The sequence below is a fragment of the Pongo abelii genome, chromosome 4 (genome assembly GCF_028885655.2).
Source record: "Pongo abelii isolate AG06213 chromosome 4, NHGRI_mPonAbe1-v2.0_pri, whole genome shotgun sequence".
In the NCBI taxonomy this organism is placed as follows: domain Eukaryota; kingdom Metazoa; phylum Chordata; class Mammalia; order Primates; family Hominidae; genus Pongo; species Pongo abelii.
Window position 1 is genome coordinate 101,313,377 of NC_071989.2, and position 23,228 is coordinate 101,336,604.

Sequence of the window (23,228 nt, forward strand, 5' to 3'; positions counted from 1 at the left end):
GGGACCCGGGTGCCGCGCAGGTAAATCCCAATACGCCTGGCACTGGGGTTCTGGACAGACTTGGTCTAAATACAGCCACGTGCTCGGGGCTGCTGTGCTCCAGCTGTGCGTTTCGGGGCGGTTTGCGCGCACGCGCACGTACACACACTCACACGGGCGCGTGCCTCTGTCCTGGCGCTGGGGCCTGAGGTTGTCCAGGCAGCGGAACCCCCCTGTTCCCGCCGGCCACTTGACGATGTAGCTCATACTAGATACGGGGTCTCTCTAGTCAAGGAGGGCGGGCAGACAGAGGCACCCGGCTTGTGGGTATCCAGCCCCACGTAGGGGAAGGGCTCATAGAGGGGCAGAGCCCAAGGAGAAGCGACATGCCCCCGGCTCCGTGCTCCTCCTCGCCTATCGGCCGGGTCACCTGTCAGCCGGTGCTCTCTCGGCTGGCTCCCGGTCCCTCCTCGCTCCCCGCAGCCACGCAACAACGCACTGTCAGCCCGAGCTGGGCGCCTTGGCCGCTTTCTGGTGCCCTAGCCCTGCAAGCCAGGGCTCACCCCACACTGACGCTTCCAGGTACAAACACCACCAGCGCCGTTATTCCAGCCTCCAGATCCCTGCCTTTTCCCCCCGCCGAGCAAAGACAGGCCGGTGTTTGGGGGTGGTGGTTGTTCTTTTAAAAGTATATTAAAGGATCATTGGCGTCTCCCTGTCAAGTCATTACGCCTTTATCCCCATCAATTAACCACACCTCAGAGGGCTGCTATTAAGAGCTCAAATGAGCTGCAAAAGTAGGTGTCCCGTTTCAGGCAGATGTTGTTATCTCCCGCTGAGAGGCGCGGCCGGCGGGGCCGGATCCTCCGCTTCCCGCGACTGCCGGAGTCGCGTTGGACTAGGCTGACCGCGCAGGGCGGCGAGGCTGGAAGGGAGGTCGCCGCCCGACAATGCGCAGGTGCCAGAGGAGCCAGGAGGAGTGAGAAGGGCCCTAGACCCGCGGCCTCAAGCGCCATGCACGTCAAGGGGAAGTGTCTCCGGAGTTGTGCCAGGAAGAACACCAAGAATGAGCTGTGCGTTTTTGCGCAGAGAAGTAGTCTTCGCAAGACCGCAGCTCCCTGCCGAAGGCCCAGAAAGGGAGTGCGGGGGAGAGGGCAAACTAGTGAGTTTGGCTGGCAGTGCTACCCCGACACACCCCACTTTCTCTTCCCGCCACTCCAGACTCCTTCCCGGCAGCGGGCCTCCAGAACCGCTTGTTGCTAAAGGCGAGGTGCTGTGGGGATGCAGGATATGGAATTAGGGAATCCAGGACGGAAACGTAGCGTTTAGGACAAAGGGGATTCACTGGGGACTTCCGCGGCCTTTGCCCAGATGCGCCTTTCCACCCTTTCTCACTCCAGTCGCTCCCGAGGACTTGGGGCACGACTGTCACACGCAACTGGGAGATCCTGGAAGACGGAGGAAAAACGAACAAGGGGACATGGCCCTCACTGCAGTGACGGTGCTTTCCTTCAGTCAGTGGCCACAATAAATTTAGCCAAGGCTAAAGGAGATTAATTTCCCAGCATAATCCAATTAAAAGATTTCTAAAGTAATCTTTTGCAAAAATGAAAAGTGAGCGACTAAAGAGGGAACTGGTTTTGATGACAGTGATTTATCGCCTCAGTACAGCACGCATGGGACGCTCTCTCTCCAAGCGATTTGACCAGAGCATCCCGTCCTCACCTCCTGTCCAAACCTTCCTCTTCCTGAAAGACAGCCATCTATCACACCAACCTGGGCAGGAGAGAATGTGCAAGGGGCTGGGGCGGCTTACAAGCACCATAGACCTTTTTAAGTGCTATTGGATTTATGGTCTCTTTTTCGACGCCCATCCAGAGTAATTAGCACATATGTTCTAAATAGATGATAGTTTTGTGAGCAATAAAGCAATTACCCATCGTTGGAGCTGACAGTTCCTCCAACTAAACTCCAACCAGCAGCTAATTGGAAAAGTCATTTCAGCTCCATTGTCTGCAATTAGTCCTGCTAAACTACTACACCCCAACTAGCTGGTTTGAGGTTAATTTATTCAATGTTGTGTTTGCATGGACAAGCCTTTGCCACGAAGGGACTTGCCTTTTGCCCCTCTAGACTGCGCCCAGGGACTAGAAGAGCAGGTGGGAGTGAGCAGCCGATATTTAGGGGCCGGGATGGCCCCCGGGGGAGGAGGCACCCGACTGGGCCTCAGCTTCAAGATTAGTTGTCCAGCGGCTGAACGCCTACAGAGAAAACCGTTATTTCTCCTGCTAGACAGTAACCGGAGAAAACTGCTCAGTTCATGCTACCAAAACCTTCATTTAAAAAATTAGAAATTGTCACCACAGAGAAAGCGACTGGGTTCTCAACTCACCCCTTGCCCACACATCCAGTCATGACCCTGGGCCAACACACCATCCCTAAGGAATAAACATAGAGTCAGACTGCCAAAACAGAAAAGTTCTGAGCCCTGGGGGAGTGGGGGACAGGCTTCAACTCTGGGAGTGATTCGTGGAAAGAAAAGAAAAGAAAGGTCAGGAAGCCCAGCCTCTGCCTCAGCCATTCTGAATTTAAAGCCACTTTCCCCTTGAAAGTGGGGTTTCTCTGTGACTTTGATTTTTTTCCCCTTCCTTTCTTATATTTTTTTTTTCTTCCTTTCTTTCTAAAAGTTAAGCCCAACAGGTCCAGGATTTGTGCACAGTGAGTGGAAAAAATGTGTTAAACGTCGGTTTGACGCCCCACCGGAGCTTCCAAATATCCAGCGGCTGGGATTCTTCTACTTAATTTAATCTTTATTGGACAGGGCGGCTCCTATGCTCCTATTCACTAGGAAACCCGGGGAAACATATCCGTTGGGGTTCAGAATTGAGGGTGGGAAGGAGAGGAGTTAAAGAGGGATTAATCCTCCCCCACCCAACTTCAAACTTTAGAACTGCAATCGCCTGCAGCCTGGGGGGATGTCCCCCAAGTCCTAGCCCTGACAGCCCAGGGTCTCTGCGATCTGGAGCCAGAGGAAGAGAGGTTGGCAGCTTGAGATGGGAACTTGTAGCCCTAGTAACCAAGTATTCCCTTGATGGAATTTTACATTAAAGTGTCCCAAGCTCTGGAAGCAATGAGAATTTTACTTAGAAGAACATGGGGTGGGGGGAGCGTCCACCTCTTAGGAGGTAAAGCCCAGTGCTTTCAGTCCTAGAAATCCAATGTCCTTTTCTGGATTATCATTCATATTAAATGTCCTGGGAGATGTTTTTCTTTTTGAAGTAAATACTGTAACAATGCCTAGAAGACAACTTGGACATTTTAACCAGCATGGGAGACTTACTAAGATAATTCCTATTTCAAATAAATTATGATAAATTGCTCAGCTTCAAGAATTTGGAGACATGTGTCTATAGCATGTAAAACTTTTAAACTGCCTAATGTCAGGCTCTTCTTTTCCACTATTTATTGTATTTTAACCAATTTAACTCCAAGCAAAAAGAAAAAATTGTGGGGAGAAATTGAAAGTAAAGGTCTTGTCTTACCCCATTACCTCCCACCTGTCACACAATCTCCTCCCCCCTGAAGAGAAATCCTCCTGTCACTGTGACTTCCAGTTGAAAACAGAAAAGAAATAAGATGACTTCTGGAAAAAGCTGTCCATTGTGTTCTTAATTATTTGCTTTTTTTTTTCCAGTACTTAAATATGCCCAGAGAGTGAGGGCATGAAAAAGCTGAATGAAGAGTCAGCTGAAAGTATCACCTTGACTGCTTGTTAGAGAATGCTAAGGTAGACATGTGTGCATACTTATGCATAAGGGTAAAATAACCCACCTAATCACCCCCCCCATGTATGGGAAATATTTACATATATATCCATGAACTGAAAAATCTTTAAGTACATGTGTGCAGCGATTCAGTTCTATGAAAGCTCAGCTAGCTGTCTGCATGCATGTATTCACTTCTGCAGTAAAGGCATTTTTGTTGCTCCCATAGTTTCTTTCCATTAAGAGTGATTAGATGATGTCTATTCAAAGTTGCTGATCCAGAGAGAAAATAAGAGTAGATAAAAGGAGATTTCAAGTGACCTCCTCGTCCCTTTCACACCAACCTGAGCCCTAGAATAGCCAAGGATCAACTAACACAAAAGCCCTTTCCTTTCTCTTTTCAGCTTCAGAAGATTTTATGCAGGGGGTAACAATAAAACATAGAACGATCCCCGAGTTTTGTTAGATCATGCATTTGGAATACTTTATTAACTCCCCCCAAAGATGGGCTAGGTTTATTTTCCACCTTTGAAATGGGTAAATAAAATATACATAGCATAACAAAGGGCATAATTGTTTACTGTTCTATTGCTTATATCAGTGGTGTCCTATGCTTCTGCTTTTTTTTTTTTTTTCATTTAAACTTTACCTAAACCTCCTCTCTCCTCAATGATGGAGGACATTGTAATAAACATATCTTTCCACTGACAGTTTAGAAGGAAATGTTAGGTTTATTATTTAGATCAACGTTCTGATAGGTAAATACAATTGCAGCATGACTGGTAACACCAGCAGATCTGCTGGCTTTTCGAGCCAATACTTTTCCACTAGTTTATCTCATAGGCAGTAAAGAAAGTGACATTAAACACTTAAACATATTAGAGCAGTCTTTAGTCAGTGAAATATCCAACTCAGATCTACTTCTGATGGGCTAATCCTGTAGTAGAAGAAATAGGTGCTCTGACAGGTAACTATTAAGGGAAATGATTATATAGAGCAGTTGATTGTATTGTCAGGGTACTCCAACAACCTTCAAACTCATTTCAAAACTTCAACTTTCATCCAAACCTAATCCATTTTCCCTGGGAAGAATAGCCATGCAGTTTTATTCTTCACTCAAGCTGGGTATTTAAAATAAATATATTTTGTAACATAAAAGTCTTCAATTATTTCCTCTTTTCTTTTTGCATAAATGCATTTAGATAGCTAAGACTTGATTTTTATAAAAAGTAAATATTTGGCTCTAGCTTCACTGGTGTGCTAAGAATGATTGTCACTTTTCCTCCTCTAAAAAGGCTTGATCTGCATCCAAAGGTCAGTGCTTGCTCTCCTGCCATCCTTCTTCCTGCTGCTTCTCCTGGGCCCTCTAACTGGGGATCTAGGCCAAAAGGGGAAGTGCTTCCCTTATCTCTCTTTTTCAAAACATGTGCTTTAAATGACCAGTTTGAGATAGAAAGCTAAACGAAGGTACAGCACTTATCTCTGAGCATTTCGACCCAAAGGTGACAAAGAAGAAATGCCTGGGCTACCAGAGTGATAGTAAACCCTGGAGTCTGTTGGGTTCATGGTTTGACTATATGTGCACGCTAAGGGTAGGCAGTCCAGCAGAAGCCTGACTCCTAACTTGGCCTGTCCACCTGGTTTTTTGTTGATAAAGGTAGAACTTTTCACAACTGGGCAGCCACAATATAGGCTGGGTTCAGTCTTGGGGGTAAAGATTTCTGAGATAGGCTGGGGTTTAGTTTGTTTGTTTTGGTTTTGTGTTTTAGTAATCACAAAACATTAGCTGGGCATTCCTGCGCCTCTCTCCACCCTTTCTTCCAAAAGATCTGTGCGAGACCATTTTAAATACATCTTCAACTGTGTCCTTCCTGGCTTTAATCTCATGCCAGGGGAGACTAATTGATTCGGCACCTTTCAAATAAGCTCTTTGGGAAAGGTCTGCAGCAAGATCAGAGGCACTGACCTTTTTCTCAATGATTGCAGGCATGTTCATCTCTCCAGATGGGCTCGATAAAACGGGGTTAGTTCTGTTCTGTGGTCTTGCTAAACAGAATAATACCATTTTTAACGATTTTGAGGTAGGGAAGAGGTATAAAAGAGAATTTCCTACACATATCTGATCATTTGTAGGGTCCCATGGCTCTTGAACTAGATTTAGAAAATGTTTTTACAAGGCCAATTTTGTTCAGTGTGACTTACCAAAAAGCCAAAATGAATGACTTTCGGGAAACCAAGATATCAATATCAAAAAAAAGCCCATAGAATTAGTGAAGAATGGTTCAGCCTCGTGGTAAGAAAGAGATGGAGGGAGAGGGTATGTTAACAGGCTAGACAGTCCGCTCAGATCCGGATTCTGGGGCCTGGAACGCAAGTCAACCCTGAATGTGCAGCCAAACCGATCTGTGCTTCTCTTCCTCTCTCACCAGATCACAATTTACTGGGTGGCGAGCTGGGAGAGATCAAGCTTTGTCTGGTATGTCTTTTAAAACGTGATTAACGCTGAGCTTGATGCTAGCAGCCCGCAAGGGGTACCTACAGGCTTACAGCCTAATTCCTTTCCCCAGGCGGAGCGGTACCTTCTCATCGCCTTTTGGGGGAACTACACTAAAGATCTAGTGTGCACTGAACAGGTCTGTGGGGACCAGGAAGGCAGAGGAAGGAAGGGAGGCTCCCGGGAGCCCAGGCCCCGGCAAGGCCCTTCCAGTTCCCAGACCCGCCAAACCGAGAGCGAGACCCTAGAGAGGGCTGAGCCCCGGTGGGCCTGGCTGGAGGCCTCGGGTAGGATGCTGAGGCAAGAGCCACAGCGGTCCGAGTCCAAGAACCACGTCCAGACTCCGCTTAAGGTTCCGAGGTGAAGGGCCTGGCCTAGAAGGGAGGGAGAGAGATCTGAAGAAGAGGGGGTGGGTGAAAGAAACGTGGACACTGCAACTGCGTTTTCTGCTCCTGCCGCTGAGCGTGCCTGGACAAGGATGTAGGATTTCCCAATTGGAGGATCTAAGTACTCTCGAAAACTATGATCAGTTTTGTATTAGGTACCCTACCCCACAACAACAGATATCATTATTTCCTGGTTGAGTGTGGGTCGCATTAGGCCCAGGACAAGTGTGCCAAGTGGGACCAGTATCAAACGAGAGCCTTGAAGGGAGAAAGAAAGGGCTTCCCAGAAACTGAGCTGACCTCTCAGTGCCTCTAGGGAAGACATTTTTGCTGGAGGCAGGGCTATGAGCACAAGTGGGGCGCCCTGTGTGTGTGCAACCGCGGTCGTGGAGCACAGGCTTCCGAAGAGAAACTGAGCTCTAAGTGCCACTCAGGCCGGTCGAGTTCCAGAGGGGGACAGCGCCCTCCTCGAAAAGCCTTGGTTTCTCCCCGCCCCCTCTTGTGACAGAAAGTTGGCACGGATGCCCCGTAGGAGTGCGAGCCGCTCCCCTCCTCCGAAAAGCCGCGGGCTTCCGCTGCTCCGGGCATCACTACCAACAGCTTCCCACTCCCACCCCTGGGACTAGGACAGGGGACTGCACCCTCCCCCTTCCTTCCGGAGGAGCCGGCGGCTTCGCCTGAGGCCTCGCGGGCCCAACTTCTCCCCACCGCTAGGGTCACGCCGGGTCCCAGGGGCCTCTTTCAAGTTTGAAAGCTCGGTGGGGACACGGAGAGCCCACAGTAAGGACGGGTGGGCGCCGCTGCTCCCGGGCAGGCTCAGCTGTCATCCCGTCTCGCCTTGGCCCTCGCCTACAGGGCCTGACCCCGGGCCAGCCCAGCTATGCAAGGCCCCCTCGCTTCCGAGACCCCCCAACCCCCGGGTGCGGTCCCTAGCGTCGGCTGCCCCCGCCCCCCGCGCGCCCTCTGACGCAAACGCACGCCCCTGCCCCACACGGAGGAAAGCGCTCTTGTTGGTTTTAATTGAGCCTCTTCCTTTCAACACACCCCCTCTGTCTCCACCCCTGGGAGGCGACCCCCTCCCCGCCCCCAGCCGGCTGGCAGCGGCGCAGGGAGTCTGGCTCGGCTGCTAGGCTGCGAATCCCGGTGCTCTCTCGCCGCCGCCGCAGGTTGTCTGCTCGGGAGAGCTGCTCGATGTCCCTTTTAATCCGCTGACACTATCGCCCACATCAGACAGGCAGCCATCGATCGCGTTACATTAGGGGATGGCGTTACAAACCGCGCCCGCAGGTGGGCGGCTGCAGCCAAGTTCGCCAGGTTCAGGCCGCAACCAGGCAAGGCGCGGGCACAAGGGCCAGCCGGGCCGGACTCTGCAGCCGGCTCCACCGCGGGTCGCGCTCGGCACCAGCAGGAACAGCCGGGCCGGTGTTAAACGTGCGGGTCCCCGTCCTCCGCCCGGGCATCCGTTTCCCGCCGTGGGAGAGAGAGGGAATAGCGGGTGGGGGTGGGAGCAGCCTGTTTTGAATGTGGATTGCTGCTCGCCTGGCACGATCCTCCCCTCCAAGGAGGCGCGGCGGCCGCGATCCTCGCCTTCGCGCTACGGCGAGACAGAGGCCGAGCGAGGGCAACTCCCGAGCAGGCCCCGAGGAAAGTTCTCCTCGTCCCACCCTGGCTGCCTAGACTCTGCTCTCGGCCTGCGGAGGCCGTGCGAGCCAAGACTGCCTCCCGGCCCTGCCCGTTACCAACCCCAAGTTCAAGAGAAACGATAACCATTGCGTTACTTGCCTGGTGAGGCAGGATTTGGCCGAGTCTCGTTTCTGGTGCCCACGACGCACGGTCCAGGGTCCGAGGGCGGCTGGGCCGGCGGACCGGGCATCCAGTGTGCCTGCGGTGCCCTGGCGCTCGCTGTCGCTGGTCTCCCACTCCCTTCGTCTCTCTCCGCGTTCTCCTTCCCTCGCCCTATCTCCCTCTCTCCGCCTGCTGCCTCTGCCCTCGACTCCCTGCCTCTGACTGTATGGGGAGTACGATTTAGAATCTGTACATAGAAAGGTTTTCTTTTCTTTTCTTTTGGTCTATTTTAATCGTGTTCGTTTCACCTTTTAACTGACCAGAAGACGGGAGCGCGTTTGAGCGTTTATTTGGGCATAGGGGCGAGGGCAAGGAGCCCCTGCCACCCCCAGTCGCCTCCTCGCCATCAGCTGCGTACAATGGGCCACCGCTCGCGGAGTGCATTGACAGTTCTCCATTATTCGAGCTGGAGGGGCTGTGGGGCAGGCACGGGAAAGCCTTTTATTCTGCTCTTTAAAATCATCGCTCGTCACTAAGCGGTCGCCGACTCCCGACTTGTAGGCTGGAGAGACCAGGAAGCGCAAAACGTCCCCCAAACACGCAGTGCTTCCCAAACCCCTCCCTGGTGAGACTTAAAGTGAGAACGAGTATTAAAAAACAAACCCTACCTCTGTCAATACAGCGTGGCCATTTACTTCCACCTTTACCTGAGGGCGTGTTGGCGCTAGGAATGCTCGAGCTGAGACAAACTTTTACGCCCTCGCGAGTCGAGGGGCGGGCGGGCGAGCGCGGCTCCCACCCCCGGCGGCGGCAGCGGCGGCTTTGTCACTCCGCGCCGCTACGCGCCCGCCTGAGCCTGCCTAGGGGAGCGATCTCAAAACGAGGGGGGTGCGAGTATGCGATTGGAGAATATGTAACTAATAGAAGTATCATTTTCCCCCAGTACGATCTTTCAAGGAAAAAAAAATCCATTGAAAGAATTTTCAAAGTGCTGTCTTCGTTTGGAGAAAAGGCACAGGCTGCCTGCGGGGAGGGGAGGAGGGACTCGGCTGTGTGCCGCTCGGGAGCGGCTCCCGTCCGCTAGGTGGCAGCCGGAGCCAGCGATTCCTGCAAGCCCCGCCGCGGGACCCGCTCCTCCCGCCTGCCCCTCCTCCCGCGACCAATCACCTTCAGGAATCGGGGTCTCTCGGTCTCTCTCTCTCTCTCTCTCTCTCTCTCTCTCTCCCTCTCTCTCTCTCTCTTTCTCTCTCTCTCTCTCTCTCTCTTTCTCTCCTTCTCTCCTCTCTCTCTCTCTCTCTCTCCTCCTCCCTCTCTCTCTCTCTCTCTCCTCTCTCTCTCCTCTCTCTCTCTCTCTCTCACCCTTTCCCTCTCTATCTCTCTCTCCCTCCCTCTCTCTCTCCCCTCTCTTTCCCCTCTTCTCTTCTCTTTCTCTCTCTCAATATCTCGCGCTCTCTCCTCTCTCTCCTTTCCTCTCCTCTCTCTCTCCCTCCCCTCCTCTCTCTCTCCCCCCCTCCCCCTTTTCTCTCTCCCTCTCCGCCTCCCCCCCTCGCTCCATCTTCTCGTTTGTTTGCTCTTTTCCCGGGACTGACTTCGCCACACTAATCTCCCCCCACCCCGCAACAATATGGGGACTTACTACTGTTTTATTAATAATTACTGAAGCATTGTTGGAGTTTGGAACAGCCAGGTGATAAAAAAAAGAAAGAAAGAAAGAAAAGAAGGAAAAATTGGATTGATTGGAAAGTTTATTTTTAAAAACATCTTTGGGATAAATAGGAACCCTTGATTCCGATCGAATTTGTGGCAATAGCTGCAAATTCCAGGAGTGTGCTTTGTCGTCATTAAACCTTTTAAACCAAGGTATACTTTGGATCAAAAAATAGGGAGATCCTACCTTGTTTCTACTTGTTTCTAAAAAGGATATAAAATGAGCAGAATCCAGACTTGGATTGTGCTTATATGTGAGAGAAGAAAACAATCCAAATCCAGTATATTTCACGAATCATTAAAATGGTGGGGGTTTCATTCCCATTAAAAATTTTTCCAAACATTTTCAATGACACTCTCTTCACGCTCATAAAATCTAATTTTAAAAACTTTTCAGAAGAAATCAAAATAATTTTCCTCTAATTCTCTTTTTGCCCATCGCTAGGCGTTCTCCCCCTCGTCATCCCTTCCCCCTCTGGGGTGTGAGCGTAAGTGTGTGTGTGTGTGTGTGTGACCATAGACGACCCATACTAATCAGGTCTCAGAGTAAATAGCAGCGCAGGGCGATCTCAATGTAAATTGCGCTTGTCAGAAACACACCCCCCTCCCTCACTTTCTCTCCTCCTCCCCACACCATCCCAGTCTGTAGGTAGCTAAGGGGGGGGGGGGCAGAAAGAAAGCAAAAGAGGAGGGGGGAGGGGCTCTCCAACCAATGGCGTGCAGGAGGCTTGGCTAACCTTAGCCTCCCATTTTCTCTCCCCCCGATTCAGGGCTCTGACCAGTCAGTCGCCTTTGATTATCAGTTGCCAGCAGCCCTTCTCTTGGCTCCTTGACACGAGCTCCATATAAGGCAGCGATCTCCATAGAAACGTGTCAGTTTCAATAGTAGTGTCAAAGTTCACTATATACAGACATTCGCGCAGATCCCCCTTTCGGAAACATTGCTCTGCGAGTCCTCCCGTTTAAACGCATTCAATTTTTGGGTCTCTCTCTCTCTTCTCTTCTCTTCTCTCTCTCTCTCTCTCTCCTCTCTCTCTCTCCTCTCTTTCTCCCCCCTCTCTCCCTCCTCTCCTCTCTCCTCTCTGAACCTCTCTTCTCTCTCTCCTTTCTCTTTTCTTACATATTCTACTAGTTGTTTTCCCCTTCTTCTTCTTCTTTCTCTCCTTTTTCTCCCTCCTCCTTGTCTCTTTTACTCCATTCCTGCAGAAGAGAGAGGGCTAAACTTAAAGAAAAAAAAAGGAGGAGGAGGAGGAGGAGGCACCCCCTTCGTATTCTTCTTATCGTTATTTTATACATATATGATTTTTTTTGGAGGGAGGGTGTTGGTTGCCGGCTGAAGAGCACTTATTTAAAATACTAAAAAAAGAACATTTTTGGGCGATCTCCAGGGTTTTTTTAACTAGCTCTGTGTGTTATAGCAGAAGAAGCAGAAGAAGGAGCAAGAAAGAGGAAAAGAAGAGGATTATTTATTCGACCTACTTTGGATGTCTCTCTCGCTTTTCCTTTTTCCTTTTTTTGGCAATTATTTTCTTCTGATTTTTATTTTTTCTATTTCGCTGTGAATTCGTCGCCGGCGTGAATTATCCCGTATTTTTCTCCCCCTTCCGTCACCTCCCGAAAGAAGAAGGCAGCGAGAGCCCGGCGCCACCGGCACAACAAAAAGAGCAAAGTGTGTGATCTTCCTCGCCGGCTGCCTCCCGCTCTCCAGCGCTGCCTTCCTGAATGGCTGGCTGCGTCCGGCCCTGGACCTGGCCCCCCGACACCCGCGCGCCCTGATCGCCGCCGGCAGCCTCGCCCAGCGCCCTGCTCTGCTCACCGCGCTCCCCGCACTCCCGAGCCCGGCGAGGGCTCCCGCCGGGACAGCGGCGGCGGCGCGGGCGGCCCCGGCCTCCGCTCGCGCTCCGGCTGCGGCCCCGACTCCTGCTCGGACTCCGGCCCGGGCCCCGGCTCCTCCAGCGGCGCTTGCCGCAGCAGCTCCGGCGGCAGCTCCAGCGGCGCCTGCAGCCGCGACCTCCTCCTCCGCCGCCGCCGCCGCCTCCGCCCTCGCCGGCTTCCTCTATGTCGGCTCAGCCCGCGCGCTGCGCGTAGCCCGAGCGGCCGGCGGGCGGGCGCCCGGCGCGGGTGAGCGACTGTGTGTGCGAGTGTGTGTGTGCGCGGGGGTGCGGGCGAGGCGGAGGGCGAGTGTGTGCGCGCGCCGTGGCCCATGCCCGCCGCCCCCGGCGCTGCGCCCCGCGCCGCTCCCGGCTGCCGCCTGTGCCATTTCTGATTTTGCAACTTGGGGAAGAAGAAAAAAGCGAGAGAAGGGAGCTTGCTCGCCGGGGGGTGGGGAGGGGGGAAGGAGAGCGCGGCCCCCCCAGGAACGGAGCGCGGGGGGAGCGGGCGAGGGGAGCAGGGGTGTTGGGGGGGGAGCCTGAGAGCCTGGGGGGGCTGCAAAAAGAGAGAAAGAAAACAGCAGGAACCACAACAAAACGCCAGCAGGGCGGGCGGGCGCGCAGCAGCAGCGGGGCGGCCGAGGCAGTAGCAGCGGCAGCGGCGGCGGCGGCGGAGGCAGCGGCCGGTGCCCGGCTCGGGCTCGGCTCCTGCGACCCCGGGGCGCCCGGCGGGCCCCCCGCCCCCTCCCCCTCCCCCCTTCCCCTTCCCCTTCCCCTCCCAGCGCGCCCGCGCGCCCCGCGGCCCTCGGCGAGCAGCTCGGCTCCCCCCAGCGCTCCCCGGGCCCAAAGATATGGCAATGGTAGTTAGCAGCTGGCGAGATCCGCAGGACGACGTGGCCGGGGGCAACCCCGGCGGCCCCAACCCCGCAGCGCAGGCGGCCCGCGGCGGCGGCGGCGGCGCCGGCGAGCAGCAGCAGCAGGCGGGCTCGGGCGCGCCGCACACGCCGCAGACCCCGGGCCAGCCCGGAGCGCCCGCCACCCCCGGCACGGCGGGGGACAAGGGCCAGGGCCCGCCCGGTTCGGGCCAGAGCCAGCAGCACATCGAGTGCGTGGTGTGCGGGGACAAGTCGAGCGGCAAGCACTACGGCCAATTCACCTGCGAGGGCTGCAAAAGTTTCTTCAAGAGGAGCGTCCGCAGGAACTTAACTTACACATGCCGTGCCAACAGGAACTGTCCCATCGACCAGCACCACCGCAACCAGTGCCAATACTGTCGCCTCAAGAAGTGCCTCAAAGTGGGCATGAGGCGGGAAGGTGAATATTTCTTCTCTGCTTCTCTCCCCGCGCTTCGCCCGCCTCCCTGGCTCTTTCTTTCTTTCTCGCTCGGATGGTTGCTGTGTGGGGCTGGGGCTCCTGTGGTCCCGGCCCGTCCCAGCTTTCCTTCTCCCGGCTGCCTTCCTCCCCCGGCGTCTCCCCCCGCCCTCCCCAGCTCGCTGCCGCTGCCTCCCCCTCCCGGCCTGCGCTCATCTCCCCGGCTCCCCCACCCCGCCCGCTGCCTGCTCAGGATTGTGTCCCTGAGATCGTGAGCTGTGGCTTAAAATCCCCTTCTTCCCTCTGTCTTGGATGTGCTCGGTGTGTGTCTCTTTACCGCGTGTGCGTGAGGCTGCTTGGGGCTGTGCTGGCATGAACTTGGGGAGGGGTGCTTATTTCCCCCAGAAAACTCTGTTTCTGTGTTTTTTTTCATTCCACTTTTCCCTCCACCTCTTCATACCCTTTATTTAAAATGGGGGAGGGCTGGGGGCTGGAGTACCCTGAACCATAGATTCATTGCTGCCATCATCCTTTTGGAAGCTTAGCTCGGAAAAAGAGGAGTGAGATTTATTGCACTTGTAGGTCTAATTAGGGGGGAAGGGGGGCTTCTGGCCCGTTCACTGGTTCCCTCTCTTCTTCACGGAGCTGGGGCCGCCTCCTCCAGAGCTGTGGCCTTGTTTTCACCCCTCTACTTTGAAAGGAAAGTTTGTGACTGAACCGTGCTTTCATAGTTGTGTCATTTTTTTTAAAGCATGATACTCGTTTTATTTCTTCATCAAACTCCACCCTCTGCTTAAATACTGCATACAAATTACAATTTACAACGGCATTTACCGATCCTTCTGATTTGGCCATAATGCATAGACTGCAGCTGGCATGAGCTTCCACATCATTTAATCCCTGTGTTGTATGGGTTTGTTTTTTTTAAAAAAAAACACAACTTTTGATTTTGTATTTGGATATGCTTCATGTTCATGTGGCAAGAGATGCAGTACTTTTCTTATAAATATATTTAGCCGTTTAAAGTTAAAGTTTATCTCTTGACAATCATTAAAGATGTCTTATAGTCAAATTAGCGAACCAGTCAATTTTGCAGAATGCAGATTACTCCTTCTTGTAATTGACTTTAAAATTATATTTTATATGCCACAAGAAAAGAAATTGAATTCCTTCAGATCTCAAGGAGCAGACAAATATGACTACTTCATTTCTAGCTCCAGGGAGATTTTGTAGGCATCTGAAAAAAAAAAAAAAAAAACTTTGAATTGTACTCTCACTTAATTGAAAAATAACTGCCAAGTTCAAAACTATAATTAGAAAAAAGTATTCTAGCCATTATGTTTCAAGAGCTTCAATTGCACTGGAACTTGCATTAAAATTAGAATCAAAGCAAACTTAAGAAAATAGAGCAAAACCTGAAATAAGACAGCTACATGTACATGAACATATCTATATTAATTTGTTGGGGGGAGAGTTCAGTAGCCCTAACTTTTCCTAAAGTTGTCTTTGTTAATATGGCAATTTAAAACGCTGGCACTGTTGAAGTAAAACATACACATTTAAAAAAAAAAAAAAAAAACTTTGGTCAGCTTTAAGAACTCAAAGCATGCTTACGTTTTGCATTCAGATGGTTAATGAATCCAGTGTTTTTGCAGTTGAAAGCTCGTGCATTCACTGGGCAAAAGCTGGCTGCAGGTTGCAGTGGCACCGCGCAGGACAGACATTAATTAAATTTCCTACTTTTTTCAATAATGTTTGGCTACTGTAAGTTCAACTTTTTTCCTTGAAAATTTTCAATTTTCTGTTGCTTTTAATAGTGAGAACTTTGTATGGGGCGACGGGGAGGAGGGGAGAAGGGAGGGGTGCAGGATACTTGTTCTCTACTCAAAAGTTGTAAGTGGTTAGTAGGATATGTAACTTGTGTCTATTTTAAGAATTATTCTATAGCATTTTAAGAGAATGTGGAAACATTTTATCAGCAAAACGCTGCTTGCTTGCAAATGAGGAGGCCGCTAGGCATTTGCCTAGAACTACAACCTTTCTCCGGTTTCGCCTTTTTTTTAACCCTGATTTTTTTTTTTTTTTCCATTCTGGAGGGGTGAGTGGGGTTTCATTTATCTGTGTGTTCACCCGTGGTGGCTTAAGGATTGGATGACACTTTCTTGACCTTGCCAGGGTTGGGGCCCTGGAGTCAGGCCTAGCTCCGGCGGGGCTGAGGTGGCCAGGGGCTCAGGCAGTGGCTGGACACATCGAGCTGTGGAGCTGGAGGGCCTCACCCCAGATCTCCTAGCGGTGTGGACTGTGAGAGCGAGCCGGAGAAGATGCGCGGGGCGCGTGTGGCTGCGGGAAGAGCTTCTGCATTGTGTTGGGTACGCTGCGGCGCGGCAATGTTCGCAAGCTCCCTGGATGCACATTGCCTCTTTTCTCTCTTTCTTTTTGTCAGCGGTTCAGCGAGGAAGAATGCCTCCAACCCAGCCCAATCCAGGCCAGTACGCACTCACCAACGGGGACCCCCTCAACGGCCACTGCTACCTGTCCGGCTACATCTCGCTGCTGCTGCGCGCCGAGCCCTACCCCACGTCGCGCTACGGCAGCCAGTGCATGCAGCCCAACAACATTATGGGCATCGAGAACATCTGCGAGCTGGCCGCGCGCCTGCTCTTCAGCGCCGTCGAGTGGGCCCGCAACATCCCCTTCTTCCCGGATCTGCAGATCACCGACCAGGTGTCCCTGCTACGCCTCACCTGGAGCGAGCTGTTCGTGCTCAACGCGGCCCAGTGCTCTATGCCGCTGCACGTGGCGCCGCTGCTGGCCGCCGCCGGCCTGCATGCCTCGCCCATGTCCGCCGACCGCGTCGTGGCCTTCATGGACCACATCCGCATCTTCCAGGAACAGGTGGAGAAGCTCAAGGCGCTGCACGTCGACTCGGCCGAGTACAGCTGCCTCAAAGCCATCGTGCTGTTCACGTCAGGTGAGGCTGCGGTCGCGGGGAGGGCAGGCCGCGCCGGCAGCGAGCGCAGGCCCCGCGCCGCCAGGGCCTGGCCTTCGGAGCCTCTCGCGCGGCCGGTGTGGGGCGGGCCGGGTCCTTGCTGGACACTGAGCCTGGCCCAGGTCTGTGACCCCCGCGCGGTGACCGGCCGGCCGCGCCGCTGCCATCTTGGGAGCGCGGCGGTGCGGGAACAGAGGCGGCGCGGGTGCGGCCGGCGGGCGGCCGGGCCTAGTCGCCCGGACCCCTACGTGGGGCCGCGGCTGCCGAGGATGTGTGTCTGAGGCGGGGGGGCGGTGCTGTGGATCCGTCTGGCTGCGCGCGCGCGCGTGTGTGTGTGTGTGTGTGTGTGTGTGTCTGTCTGTGTGTGTGTCTGTGTGTGGTGCGTGTTATGTGTGAGCCAGAGCTCAGCGTTTCTGGGGGAGGCGAGGGAAGGAAGAGAACGTGGGAATGTGGCTTCTTACCCTGTGTGGCACGCTCCTTGAATGAGTTTCCCAACACAGAGAGACACAGAGAGAGGTGGAAAGAGAAGAATACGCACAAATAAATCATAAATAATCCCGCTTTATCGCTGCCTGATTTTCCCTTATCGGAAACCATTCATGTTTGCAGTTGCTGAGGTTATTGAGGGTCGTAAAAAACGGATTCGATCTAAACAAGAAAGATAAAAAACAAAAGCAATGCTGTAGAACCCACAAGTATGGGAGGGTTCCCCGCCTGAAGATGAATTCCAAAGATATGCAAAACACATGAACGTTGGAAATTTAACAGAGTGCCTTAAAAAATATCAAATTATGTGTAGACAGTGGTAACATGCATGTTAACAATTTCTCTTATGATAGATGGTTCAAATTAACTTCCAGGAAAGTGCATTAACGTTTCCTTTGAAGGGCTCTGGTCTGAACCTCTGAGAACGTTGCCCGCTTTTTATTATTGTAACCTGTAAGAGGGAAACATATAAACACCCAGGACAGCAGGTAATGGGGAGAAATAGAAACAAAGCCAGAGAGGATGCTGGTGGGAAGTAGTGCTGCTTAGACTGGGTCTTGGGCCCTGCCCACTGTGAGTAGGGTTAGCTGCAGTTTTACCACCATTAATGGCAGTATTGTTTTTAATTCCTCCATTCGGAGAACAAATAAACCATCCTAATAAATGTATCCTAGAGCCAGGCTTTCCAATGGCCAAATTAAAACCATTCTTGAAGAGAAATAGCAAAATCCCTTTCATAAGGCCTTGTTGAACAGTAAGCAATGGTATAATCTATCAATATTTCTTGGCTTTCATGCGTGAAGAATCGTATTTACATTGTATTAAAATCACTCTTAAATTTGCACAATATTGTAATGTAGCAAATGTAGTATTAATATCGATCTGAACAGCAGATAATTTATTTAGACAAGAGCATCTCATTTGTATGCAGGGTGGCCAGAGCAATGGACTTGGACTGCCCCCCTTTTACTTTCAGTGCAAATGCAGGTCTGCTAGTGAGAAAGGGAGTTATTCTTTCCGAGAGGATAAAGTGCAAACCTTAAAACAAATGGAAGATTTATGGAATAGCCTCCTCCGTGTTTGAATGCATTTTATCTTAATAAGTCTTCTTGATGGAAACGTGTTTTTCAAAAGTGACAAAGAGCCTGGGAAGCAGCAACCAGGCTGCCTCAGCTCTGGCAGGCCTGGGGCCTGGCTGGCTCTCTACTACCAGGCTCTTTAGCCAAATTCGTCAGGAAGCAAGCCAGTGTCAGGGAAGCTGGGGTTTGAGAATCTCATCCAGCGAGGTGTCTTGAAGCAGAAATGTGACTTGGAACTGGACATTGTCTTCTTAGGAAAGGTCTCTCCTCTCTTTTCCTTACACCCCCTAAGGTTCTTTGAACCCCCTTGACTTTGCTAATCTCATGCCCTTTCCCAGAGAGAGGTGAGGACTGTGCAGGCTGCAGGGAAACATTGTGGAATTATTCATGCTTTCCTTTTAACTTTCCATACTAAAACATTCCTGTGAAAAGTGTTCATTTAAAAAGTTTTCCACGGAAGTTTCTTGAATCAAGTCTTCAAGGTGCAAGGAGTGCCTAGAAATGAACAATAACATTATTTTGTTGGAAAATTGCAAGCAGAATATCTGAAAATGGAAATAGAGCTGTCAGTAGTAATTCACCTCCCCCCTCCCATGCAACACATTTCCACTTTTGACTAAACTTGTTTTGATTGCTAGCCAGAAGGGAATTCATGGGAAGCCTTCTCAAAGTCATCCAACTTTTAAGCAAACTTTGAATGATGGAAAAGACAGTTTTAGACATATTGTCCAATGTGGTTTGCTTTGGCTAAGTATTTGAAGCTGGCATGGGGGTCCCCCGTGATGGTTTTCACATTTGGCCTCCGGATGGTATGTTTAATCCTTAATATTCTGGACTGCATCCAAGGACTAGGTCATGACCTGAACTTACTTTTTAAAAAAATTCATTAATTCATACACCTAAATATTCCTTCAAATAAACGAGACTTTCTCTGAAAGGAGCCATCTAGTTAACATAAATACAATAAATCCATTTTCAGCACAATAATAACTTTGATTTCTAGTTATGGCAGCTGATTACATCTATATTTCCTGAACACTAAACTCTTCTGAATGCACAACATGAAATACATTCTCTGCACTGCAAAGGCTAAGCCAGGAGGGCCTGAGCAGTAATGATTATTTATTTACATAATTTCTTTTCCATACACTGTAGAAGAAATATTAAGAGTTCCCACATTGACACTACCGTATAAAAAGTGTGACATGGATTTTGCACATTCTGCCTCATTTTCTTATCTGGGGTATAACTCATGGAGCGTAAATATATACTGTATTATACCCCCTGGTCACCTAGCTTTGTCACCACAACCCCCTAGTTGATCTGGGAGCTCATACCTTCTGTCCATAGTTGGGGAATCCCGTTGCAAAGGGGTGAATGAATTTCCAAACTGGGAAGCCAGGCCAGAACCAGAGCTCTTGCCGGAGGGAGGCCACAGAGCTAGCTGGCTGGTACCTGGCAGGCAGGCCCAGCTACAGGCATTCGCCTCCAAAGGAGGGAAGAAATGGAAGCAACCAGCACAGGACCCAGGCAGGCCTTTTCTGGGCTTCTTGTCTCTCTTGGAGCGGCCTGTTTGGGAGTTGGGAAGTGACCTTATACTCCAGGGACCCTAATCATAAATGTCAGATGGATATTTTACTGAGCTGAGGGGATGCCATATGGATCTTGAAAAAAAAAAAAAATCTGCCGGGGTACCAAGGGGTCCTTTTCACATTGCATTGTCTAGGGCTGAGAATGATCCATAAGCATCCAGGCAGATAATGCATGTAAAGCAAGTTCTATGTAATTATGGGTCTGGGTCTGGGTGAGGGTCATTCATCAGGGCCAGGTTAGCAAGCAGGGCCAAACTCACGGTCCCCTCTCTAAGCAGGAAAGCCCCACAGAGCTCTTGCTGCCCTGGCCCTGATAGCCATAAAGTCTCATTTGGCTTCTCAAATCAGACCAGTGTGGATATACCCAACTGGCTGGCTGGAGTAATTAGACATCTGAGAGGAACCTAGTCTGTATCTGAGGTCAAAGGGGACTTGCCTCAGAAGTTTTTGAATTATCACTAGTTTTATTTGTATTTTTGCTCGAGGCCATAGCCTTGTAGATGAAGGTGTTAGAGTGCTTTGTAAATCCAAGTTCTTGAAATATAAGGTCATAAAGCTCAGAAACTCAGCAGACACAGGTTTCGCTTTGAATCATTTGTTGTGTCTTCTTAGGGTCACACTTGCCCATTCAAAATTATACAGTGTCATTTTGGGGGCATTGCCATGCATGAATTTTTTCCCAGATCTATATATTAGCAAACTCTGCCTTTGATCTCTAGTCAACCTCCTGACTGGCTAAGGGTCCTCTGTGATCTTCCTGTTTTTTTTAATATTTATTATTAATATAAGAAACAAGTGGGTATTTGAACTAGGAGAGGATACCTTTACTCCATTCCTCTTATTCCATCTTTCCCTCCCTATGCTTGCCTCTAGTTAGTTGATATAGTATAATCTGCTGTCCTGAATTACTTTTAGAGGACCAAGAAGGGCCTTGGTTGACATGAACTAAGCACACAGATTTTGAGGTGCTGTCATTGTGCGGAGGTGCCTTTTTCTCCCTTGGTCCTGCCACCAAAAGCTTCTCTCCCCCAAGTCCCCCCTCAACTCCCCACCACCCACATCCCCCCCACCCCCCAGTTCTGAAGCAGCAGCAGCTGCTGCCTGTAGCCTAGCTTTGTGTCTGATTGCTGAAGATGTCGCCTTTCTGCAGCCTGGAGTAACTGAGTCATATTCTTCCTGATTATTATACAGCTTACAGAGATGTGACCAATTTTCAATTACTTGATCTGAGGTATAGATAGAAGTGTACACCCTCACCAAGGATTTGCTGCAGAGTCCTTTCTTGCATAGATAATGGATCTCAAATCCTATATTGCTAAAGCATGGGCTTCATCTGATTCCAGGCACTGCCAACCCATGATTCCTTACCCCCTCCCATGTGTTTGTTCACTACACAATCTAGGTTCTCCTTGAGGTTTCTGGTTGGGGTCATTTGGGTTTGAGAGGGGACTCCAGGAATCCTTTAAGAACTGCCTTCAGGCTGCATATTTCCTAAGGGGTACTGAACACCCCCAAATCAGAGGCAAACGGGGCAAAAGTTAATGAGCACGGCCAGAAGGATGCTCCCTTGCAGGCCGAGGACAGCAAACATGGTTCCAGCATTGTACATTATTTAATCCAAAGGTGAAAGAGGAAAAACAAAGGTACTAGAGAGGTTGCTGCCTCTGCATGTGTGTGCCTCTCTCTCCAGCTCCTCTAGGCTTGGTGGGGGTTTGATTTATTTTTATTTGTATTGTATTGGGGGCTGGGGAGGAGGGAATGAAGAAGGGGATGGAGAGGTATAGGAGGGTGAATTTTTCTTTTCTCTTTTATTTCTTTTTTATTTTCCATTTTCTCCTTAAAAAAAATTGACGGCTTATTTGTGCCTTTGCTATTTGTCAGACTAACCGTGTGCTCCCTTTCCCTGTCTCTCCCTCCTGTGGCTGCTCGGGCAGACGCCTGTGGCCTGTCGGATGCGGCCCACATCGAGAGCCTGCAGGAGAAGTCGCAGTGCGCACTGGAGGAGTACGTGAGGAGCCAGTACCCCAACCAGCCCAGCCGCTTTGGCAAACTGCTGCTGCGACTGCCCTCGCTGCGCACCGTGTCCTCCTCCGTCATCGAGCAGCTCTTCTTCGTCCGTTTGGTAGGTAAAACCCCCATCGAAACTCTCATCCGCGATATGTTACTGTCTGGGAGCAGCTTCAACTGGCCTTACATGTCCATCCAGTGCTCCTAGACCTTGGGCGCTTCCCACCTGCCCCGTCCCCCTAGAGACTCAGAGGACCCACCTGGGCCAAGGACTCCAAAGCCGCGGGGACACCGGGAAGTGCAGCGGGCCAGGCAGGCCGGGCGGGAGGGAGGAGGGCCGAGACAGGAGCAGCCCACCCAGCAGAAATACAATCCGAGCTACAAAGCATGGGAAAAAGAGACTTTTAGGATCAGATCTGTGAGCACATTGGCGAGGAAAAACAAAACAAACAAACAAAAAGAACCTTGTGTCTGTCTGGTGAAAAAAAGAAAAACAAATTGGAAGAGAGGACCATGAGAATTTTAATAAAACAGAAGGAAACTAATGGACCTTCCAGGATTTATTGTGGACGGATGTGGATATATTCTGTACAGGAACAACACATATGGAAGTGGACTGAAGCCTATGTAGAAACACACACACACTGAACATTGTTATTCATTTTGTAAAATACTAGTCTTTATTTTCATTTTTTGTAAAATTTAAACATCGTATGCGCATAAAGAAAAAGGAAACAAGAATTAGGGGAAAATAACATTTTCCAAATAATTATAAAAAATTGTCCTGTGTCTATGTATCTATATCTGTTTTGTATTTTTTTCTGGTTCCAAACCAGATTTCCTGTGATTCTATACTAATAATTTTTGATATAACCCTTTGCTTCTTATAATGAGTGCGATATATGTTGTCGAGGCTGTTCTTCAAGAATTAAAATTGAAGTGAAAATTTAAACAAAAATAAAAGAATTTAGCAAAACCCATGTGTCTGGTTGCTTTATAGATGTTATCCGTGGAAGAGAACTCCTTGGTTAATTTCCACCTCAACTATTATTAGAATTGAAGGTTTTGCTGTGTGAAAGGGGAGACTTTTAAAGTCTACTACAAGGTTGGTTAGATTCATTTCCTAAAACCAAGCTGCTACCTTGGTTTTGTAAATGCGGAGGGCCAGGCTCTTCATGGGCTGGGGTCCGCGGGGAGGCAGGGCGCCTTGGTCGCTGACTTCAGCCGTTGAGACCTTGTGGGCTGCGGGCGGTCCCGGTCCCGTGCTCAGCTGGGCTAGGGAGTGGGGCAGGCAGGGTCGCGCGCCCGGTGAGTCTCCAGACACCAAGCACCGGGGGCGCAGCCGGCTTCAGTGTCTGGCAGCGGTAACCGGGGCTTTACTGCAGGTGGGAACTTGCTGAGCTGGAGAAGCTACAGAGGGACATGGAGAGCGGGACGTGGGGGGTGACGGGAGTGGGCCATTCAGACGCCACTGAGCCCGGCGCTGGTAGATCCCGCCTCTCTCCAGCTCTGGGAGACAGTTGGGACCTCAGCGCTGCGAGTCCTGGCTTTGCTCCCCATTATGGTCCACTGAAGATCTGGCTGTGGTTTGCCCTTCACTCCAGACCCTGTGACATGGGTTCCCAGAAGGGTCCTGGAACTCGGATGGGTGAAAGGAAACCCTGCCTCGCCCCGCTCGTGGCACTTAGGGGCGTGGACCCGGAACCTGGGAGTCAGAGGGCTGGAGCGGGTTCTTCACAGAAGAGGTATTTGGGCCCTAGTGGCCCTTTGAGGGCAGA

General features: G+C 50.8%; 1 protein-coding gene across 2 annotated transcripts; it reads left to right on the plus strand.

Annotated features, from left to right (window-relative positions):
• The first annotated feature begins 12,832 nt into the window (after nucleotides 1–12,832).
• NR2F1 (nuclear receptor subfamily 2 group F member 1) lies at nucleotides 12,833–21,948 on the plus strand. 2 transcript variants are annotated; one of them, XM_009240902.4, is made up of 3 exons: nucleotides 12,833–13,300; nucleotides 15,741–16,268; nucleotides 21,378–21,948. In XM_009240902.4, the coding sequence occupies exons 1-3, from the start codon at nucleotides 12,838–12,840 to the stop codon at nucleotides 21,656–21,658; spliced, it is 1,272 nt and encodes a 423-aa protein (XP_009239177.2). In that variant the 5' UTR covers nucleotides 12,833–12,837; the 3' UTR covers nucleotides 21,659–21,948. The 2 variants fall into 2 exon arrangements, with proteins under 2 accessions (XP_009239177.2, XP_054412447.1); XM_054556472.2 differs by lacking the exon at nucleotides 12,833–13,300 and adding an exon at nucleotides 14,917–15,061.
• The last annotated feature ends 1,280 nt before the right edge of the window (nucleotides 21,949–23,228 follow it).

Excerpts from the sequence above, each read along its gene's own strand:
- NR2F1 (XM_009240902.4), top strand. The coding sequence starts at position 12,838 with ATGGCAATGGTAGTTAGCAGCTGGCGAGATCCGCAGGACGACGTGGCC. Across the intron at positions 13,301-15,740 it reads AGTGGGCATGAGGCGGGAAG|CGGTTCAGCGAGGAAGAATG; the intron begins GTGAATATTTCT and ends TCTTTTTGTCAG. Across the intron at positions 16,269-21,377 it reads CATCGTGCTGTTCACGTCAG|ACGCCTGTGGCCTGTCGGAT; the intron begins GTGAGGCTGCGG and ends CTGCTCGGGCAG.